This window comes from Sinocyclocheilus anshuiensis, unplaced genomic scaffold (assembly GCF_001515605.1).
Source record: "Sinocyclocheilus anshuiensis isolate Anshui unplaced genomic scaffold, SAMN03320099.WGS_v1.1 scaffold1036, whole genome shotgun sequence".
NCBI classification, from domain to species: Eukaryota; Metazoa; Chordata; class Actinopteri; order Cypriniformes; family Cyprinidae; genus Sinocyclocheilus; species Sinocyclocheilus anshuiensis.
In genome coordinates, this window is record NW_015550226.1 from 589,083 (window position 1) to 597,087 (window position 8,005).

The 8,005-nt window shown below is 44.0% G+C and overlaps 1 protein-coding gene across 1 annotated transcript in view; it reads left to right on the plus strand.

Moving 5' to 3' along the window:
• Window positions 1–8,005, plus strand: part of LOC107661002 (rho guanine nucleotide exchange factor 2-like) — a 70,689-nt gene that overhangs the window by 50,654 nt on the left and 12,030 nt on the right. The window contains exons 4-8 of the mRNA XM_016450442.1: window positions 118–175; window positions 440–572; window positions 1,956–2,065; window positions 2,147–2,290; window positions 3,097–3,347. Of these exons, the coding sequence (XP_016305928.1) occupies window positions 118–175; window positions 440–572; window positions 1,956–2,065; window positions 2,147–2,290; window positions 3,097–3,347 (696 nt within the window). The remainder of the gene's footprint in view (window positions 1–117; window positions 176–439; window positions 573–1,955; window positions 2,066–2,146; window positions 2,291–3,096; window positions 3,348–8,005) is intronic.

Here is an 8,005-nt window from a genome sequence, read left to right on the forward strand (position 1 = left end):
TTTGCTAATCATATTATATAACATTGCCTAGTTTCTCAAATTGTTGAATCTGTGTGATTATTTAATTGCATTCATTCATATGAAATCATATAACATATTAATGAATTGTTGCAACAGAGGCTGGCTCTGGTCAGGAACACCGCAACTTTACATAATGTGGCCCTCCGCAGCAAAAGTGAGTTTCTCTCTTTAATATCTCACATCTTTTTATCTAATATTTATAGCTATTTTTTTTCTCATGACCGATTCCTGTCACTAATTCCTAATAATAATAACACAACTTCTTTAAACCAATATCTTGTTAGTGAGCAGTTGCAGTACCAGCTGTAGTGCCATTTGATGTGGAATTTTGATAGTTACAGTATGTTGCAGTGTTGGTTAAACAGTATCTTCTCATTAAAGAAAAGATTTTATTCAGGAATGTGTTTTCCTTTGCCAGATCCAATACTGAAGGAAAGGCCGAGTTCAGCCATTTACCCATCAGAGACACTGAGACAGTCTTTCCTCGGTTCCCGCAAGGGACGCTCCACACTGTCACTCAACAAGAGTGTTTCCACCAATAACATTGCAGGGTAAAGAATCTGATCACTGATCACAGACATGAACAAAGTGTGTTAAATATGTTCATTTTTGTGTGTTGTATTAAGAGGAAAGATTACTTCTCTATTAGTGTGTTTGAATTAAATATCATGTCAATGATATTCATAAAGTTTATGTAATGACAGAGTGACGTCATGTGAGTTAACTTAAAGAATTAACTGATGAAAGGTCGCTAAACACAAAGTCTTTGTGGCTCTCAACAGTGTTCGGCAGCAGCATCTCTGTAGCAAACATGTATGTTTTTCTTTTCCAAAAACACCATTGTTACCACCTTGCTACTCTGAAATGTCACTTAGCTTTTCAGTTGCGATGTAATTTTATTGATAAAAGGATAGTACACCCAAAAATTTAAATTCTGTCATTAATTACTCACCCTCATGTCATTCCAAACCCGTAAGACCTTCACTCATCTTCGGAACACAAATTAAGATATTTTTGATTAAATCCGGGAGCTTTCTGACCCTCCATAGACAGCAACACAACTACCACGTTCAAGGCCCATTGAGATTTCCTCAAATATACAACAAAGGATTTTAAGACTCCCTATGTGCTACCTTTGCCTGTAGGTACTTACGGCTGAGAATAAGTAAGGAGTACTCCCAGTATTTGTAACTAGGACTTCTGTTTAACTTTATTTAATGTATTAAATCTTATGGAAATTAAGGCAATGAGTTTGCACAATTTTTGAGTCAACAAATTAGTTTTTGTGTGTTGTATTAAGAGGAAAGATTACTTCTCTATTAGTGTGTTTGAATTAAATATCATGTCAATGATATTCATAAAGTTTATGTAATGACAGAGTGACGTCATGTGAGTTAACTTAAAGAATTAACTGATGAAAGGTCGCTAAACACAAAGTCTTTGTGGCTCTCAACAGTGTTCGGCAGCAGCATCTCTGTAGCAAACATGTATGTTTTTCTTTTCCAAAAACACCATTGTTACCACCTTGCTACTCTGAAATGTCACTTAGCTTTTCAGTTGCGATGTAATTTTATTGATAAAAGGATAGTACACCCAAAAATTTAAATTCTGTCATTAATTACTCACCCTCATGTCATTCCAAACCCGTAAGACCTTCACTCATCTTCGGAACACAAATTAAGATATTTTTGATTAAATCCGGGAGCTTTCTGACCCTCCATAGACAGCAACACAACTACCACGTTCAAGGCCCATTGAGATTTCCTCAAATATACAACAAAGGATTTTAAGACTCCCTATGTGCTACCTTTGCTGCTTGGCCACTAATTTTCTGAAATATTTTTTTACCATAATGTACATTGTTACATGAGAGTTATGTTTTTACAGCTCCTGTACAAAGTCCTCATGCTTGCTTGTTTTTGATTTTCTAACAGAAGTCTAAATGATGATTCTCCTGTCGGACTGAGGCGGATTTTATCTCACTCCACAGACTCTCTGAACTTCAGGAACAGAGCCATGTCCATGGAATCCCTTAACGATGAAGGTACAACTCAAGACATTCACAAAACAGAATGAAAATGGGAAGGCATATATAAAGATTGCTGGTCTCACAAACATTTTACAGGAGAAATGTATTATGCATCAATGTTGGAGGAACTGGAGAAGGATGGGAAGGATTTTGAGGCAGATTCCTGGAGTCTGGCTGTGGACTCTTCTTATCTACAGTCTCAACGCAAAGACGTCATCAAGAGACAAGATGTCATATATGGTGAGACTTCTTTTATTTTTCAGACCTTTTGAAAGTCATGGACCTTTGGACACATTTATACTGTCAGCTAGTTCTGGGATGGATCTTATGTTGTTACATGAATGCAAACCTCAAAACACTTACGAGAATAGATGTTTGGTATCTGATTTGGGTTGCTTAGTAAAGCATATCTAAATGCAGTCCACACCTGATTAAATTTTAAACACTTATATCTGATTCTCCTCTTACTTTTCTCGGCATTTCACAACACATCAGTTGTTGATTGCATGGGAATTTCTACATGTGAATAATGAAGGGAGTATGCATGTGACACCATTGGCAAGTGAGCAATAAGTGTGTGGGCGATTAATATTATATGATTTGATGTAGTTATTTACTACATCAATTTCATAAGGTTGCACAGTTGCGTAACGTGAAGTGATCCACTGCGCAAATGAGTTTTGGGTTTGGTGAGGTGTTAAGGTCTATTCACATTGAATGTAAAATAAAAATGCTGGAAGAATTGAATCAGAAAGGTGAGAGAACAATGTGGACTGCTCTCCATGTCAGTGTTTCCCAACCTTGGTCCTGGGTCATCCCCAACTATATACCGTCTCTCTTATCCGTCACATTCAAGATATTTATCTCTGTTTACAAGCTGGTGAGTTAAATCGTATGACTAGAAACAGACAAGACAAAAAAAAAATTATTCTCAAAATATTGGATCTGTGCATAATCCTAAGTGGAGAAGCATCCTTTGTACTATCAGGTACTTTGTACTGTAATGTCTGTGATTTTCGATAAATCAATGCATCTGTGTTTTTCAGAGCTGATTCAGACAGAGCTAAACCACATGCGTACTCTGCGGATCATGGAGGGGGTGTTTCGCAGAGGAATGCTGGAAGAAGTGTTGATGGATATGGGTGTAGTTCACGCCATCTTTCCCTGCTTAGATCAGCTGCTGTCTATTCACTCCAATTTCCTGAGCCAACTACTGCAGAGACGAAACAATAGCCTGGCACCCAGCAGCACCCGCAACTTTACCATTCAAAAGCTGGGAGATATTCTGGTGGAGCAGGTGAACTTCTGACATACAGCTCACATAAGGATAGTTGGTACTTGCTATAGCAATTACAGTTATTAATGCAAAATTACTAGCAACAAACCATAAACCAAACCCTAATCCTATGGTTGTCCTATGTTGTTAATAATTATTTGGCCGAAAAGCACATCGCTCCTGCAGCACTCTTTGAGGATTGCCGTATAGAACTGTTAATGTTAAATTGACTAGCTCAAATTAAAGAACAGATGTCGTAAGCCTGGAATTTCCTGCCAAATGCCGACCGACAGCTCAAAATTTAAATCAGTATTGTAAACTTATAGAAGTGAATCAGAAAAGTATATTTTTTGTGATCAACTTTTTATTGTCTTTCAAAGAAAATAAACAAAATAACATAATTGGAACAAACATTCAAGGAAGAAGGAATAACAGACATATTGTCAATAATTTGACAGCCAGAAATGAAAGAGAGAAAATAAACAAAGAACACAGATTTAAGCACTCTTTCAATAATGGAAGTCTCTTCATTTTTGACCAACAAAATTTTCCATAGTGTATCTTCACTATAGAGTGAAGGGATTCTGAATAAACCTGCTCAAAGAACTGACTCGACAGATCTTTGGTAGCAACACCCTGCTCAGAAATGTATCAACAGAGATACATTAGTATAACCCTTACCATACAGGATTTTAGAAACTGCGCAGAATGCTTAGCAACACCCTGCTCAGAAATGGATCAACAGAGATACATTAGTATAACCCTTACCATACAGGATTTTAGAAACTGCGCAGAATGCTTAGCGTGCACACTTACCACAATGTGGAATTTGGAAAGTGCACAGAGGCTTAGCGTTTTGCACTTACCATAGCATGGATTTAGAAACACCGTTGCTTAAGGGGTAACCGAGGCTGTATTAAGCCAGCCTAGGGGCCCTATGTGACTGTGGCATGCTCACAGAACAGATTCCGAAGCATCTGCTCACAGATGCCCAGAAGGGAGCGGCGCGCTTGCAAGAGGCCCTTTATGATGAGGGGAGCACAGCTAGCTCACTTAACAAGCAAACCACCATGGAGGCAGGCGATGGCCTAGCCGCCTGGCATGATTGTTATACGGAGCTCAAAAGAGCAGAGGCCCAACTTCAAAAATAGAAGAGGGACTCGACGCTCAGATCGAGAGGGGCGTGCTCATATGAACCCCCAAAGGCATTGCTAAGCTCGACCCCAAGGAGAGCGGCTCAACAGGAAGGCGGAGAGAGGCCTAACAACCTGAGGCCGCTACTCAATCAGAATCAGAATCAGAAAGAGCTTTATTGCCAAGTATGTTTGCACATACAAGGAATTTGTTATCCATGATGGTGAGTGGGGGGAGTGCAGGGGGGTTCTTCCTGAAGTCCATGATCATCTCCATAGGTTTGAGGGTATTCAGCTCCAAGTTGTTAAGACTGCACCAGACAGCCAGCTCTTTAACCTCCTGTCAGTAAGCAGACTCATTTCCATTGTGGATGAGGCCGATGACTGTAGTGTCGTCCGCAAACTTCAGGAGCTTGACAGAGGGGTCATTAGAGGTGCAGTCGTTGGTGTAGAGGGAGAAGAGCAGTGGGGAGAGGACGCAACCCTGAGGGGTGCCAGTGCTGGTGAACCAGGCAGTGGTCAGAGAGTCCTACAGCTGCTCTGGGGACCGAGCGATATGCATCCTTTATTGTGGAGTAACAATGGTCCAGTATATTACTGTCTCTGGTGGGACATGTAACATGCTGTCTGTATTTTGGCAGTTCACGGGAAAGATTTGCTTTATTAAGCAATGGAGCTCAAACGAGCGGAGGACTCAAAGAGAGAGGTCCACAAATGCTCAGACGGGAGCGGCAGGCTCAAAGACAACCCTCTGAGGTGAGGAGAGCACTGCCTGGCTTGACCCGAATAGAGATATCGAGTCGAGAGGAGGACTCACCCAGTCTGCCCAGGACCGTCAAGCTCAAAGGGACCCTCCCTCAGTGAGGGGAGCACAGCCATGTCCAGGGGCAGATAGATCGCAAATGGGAAATCAGAAATGGGATCCTGCAAGAAGGGGATCACACATTTCTAAGGGAACAACAGGGTGCCAACATAAAGGCAACTGACCAAGGAGGCGACAGAGACGGGCCTAACACTTAGTTTGTTGCAAATGGGGTTCTTTGGGAGCAGCGCTCTCGGCTCTCAAGATGAGGCGGGCCCTTACAGCACATACTGGGAGCGACTCATAGCTAACCCTCGACCAGAAGGGGGTGCTAGATTAGAAGGGGTAACCCAGCAGGGCCCAATAAGGACATTCCACTGGTGCAGCTGGACACAGTCTCATGCTCTCTATCTCGATAGAGAGCATGGGTCCCGTAAAACCAGACCCGATAGAATCGGAAGAAATAGCGGGACCCAATAACTATTCATGCGTATTGAGCTTACTGCTCCTCAGAGCAGAAGCACAAAAGAGGGGTTTCCACAGAAACACAAATCCCTCTTACATCAGGGAACACAGTATACTCCAGCCCACTCCGCAGAGGGGTGATTACTGGTTCAACCATAAGGGCAGTGTGACAGTGAGGACCCATGGGCCCGACCGTCTATGGAGCTTTGAGCTCCTCAATGCCTCAGCGAGAGGAGCTCTAACTCAGAGAACGTGCATGAAGGTTAAGGAATGACTCAAATCTCGGGAGACCCCTCAGGGTGAGAAATGAGTAGCGCACCATTGCCAGAGGATAGGGAGCATGTCACGAAGCATGTACTCAGAAGAGTACTAGCCCACGAGAAGGACCCGCAGGTCCTGAGGTTGCAGCGTTATACTGGGGTCCTGCTGCTGGGAGGCTTCCTCAGAAGCCCAGGCTGCGTGTCCAAGCCAAAGATGAGCGCTATCACCAGCCTGGATCCAGAACCGATGAGTGAAAACATCACTGTAATCGGTCAACAGCAGGAGGTCCTGACTTAGCAGGTGGGTCAAACCTAAAAGTCAGAAAACAGAACAGGTCCGAGTAGCGCTGCAGAGAAAGGCTAGCATTGAATACACAAGAACTTGCAGTAGAGTAGATGAAAATGGATCGTACTCACCAACCATGGCTCCCGCGCATGACTCAGGCTCATGGATATAGGCTGGAGGCGAAGTCCGAAGCCTGGACCTTCGTGGAATGAAGGATTTAAAGGCAGCCGAGCGCGTCTTGGCCTCCTTAAACTTCATGACCACCTTCTCGACGGAAGTGCCGAAAAGCTCAGAAGGGGAAACCGGCGCATCAAGAAGAAAGCCCTTCTCTTTCAATCCGATATCCACCAGACTCAACCACAGATGTCTCTCCGTAACCACCATGGATCTGCCAATGGCAGTGCTTAGTGGCACGGAGAGCAAGATCTGTGGTGCGACGCAACTCAGCCACCTCATCAGGGGATAGACCCTGACCTTTATCCAGGTCTTTCAGCAGATCAGCCTGATAAGCCTGAAGCAACGCCATGGTGTGCAATGAGGCTGCAGCCTGACCTGCTGCCTCATATGCCCTGCCACTCAAACGAGATGTATCCTGAAGGGGTTTGGACGGTAGGGAGGGAGCCTTAAGAGAAGATGTCTCCCCCATAGAGAGAAAGCAGGCCAGCGTCTCTTCAACAGGGGGCATCTTTTCATAATCATTCTCACGCATCCCCTCGATGTTGGCATAACTAGTATGCTGGAATCTGTGGATGCGGGATGAGAATGGATTTTTCCAAGCCTTCTCGATCTCCACATGAAGATCGGGAAGGAATGGAAGGCTCACCTGAGCTAGAGGGCTATGGCTAGAAAGAAAACGCTCATCGAGGCAGTCTTTCTTGGCCCGCTTCCACAGCAAGTCGAGCCTCGCCGTGGCGTAATCCATAACCTCAAGCAGCTCATACGCTGGGCAGGAGGGGTTAACTTCAAGCCGGGGTGCAGTATAATGTGGTTATCTGAGAAGGACACAATATAAATCATCTGTCCAACAACTGCAAACAGATCCACACTATACATGTCCTATAAACAAAAGGAAATTACTGATAGGGAGAAATTTCCCGTCAGGTCCTTTCCATGTTCTCACCGTGACCGCAATGCGCAGCATGCATTCAGCTCCCAAGGGAGCTAAACACGCTCCGCCCAAATGCTAGATTACCTCGGAAATCAAACGAGAATGGAAACCGCTGCTGCGAATGCGTCGCTATTCCTGCGAGAGGCGTACGCACTCATGCAAACGCTATCTACAAACTCGGGTAAATGGTGAAGTACTCACCTCTCCCTCAGTAGTCCCGCAAATGCATCACGATGAGCACAAGCCGTCGCCTCGTGACACGAGCATGTTCAGTTCATGCTTATGCCTCACAAGAAATAAGCAATGAATGCAGAGCGCATCCAACTCCCTCGAGAGCTGAACGCGCTTGCTCTTCACCACACACACACAGCACACGAGCCGTGTGAAACTGCAAATATCAGAGCAAAGCCTCTGGCGAGAGAACATGCACTCCTAGTCATGTTTAGCTTAACACTAACATAAACAAACGGTCAGTGAAGACGAAGAAGAGGATGACGTATTATCCCAGCACCCTTTTATACTGTGATCGCGCACGGTAATGACGTCATAGGCTGTCGCCGGCCAATGTTATTGTCGTTTTTAGATGTATGCTTCAGACACCGGTCACGCTGAAGGCGTTCCCCAT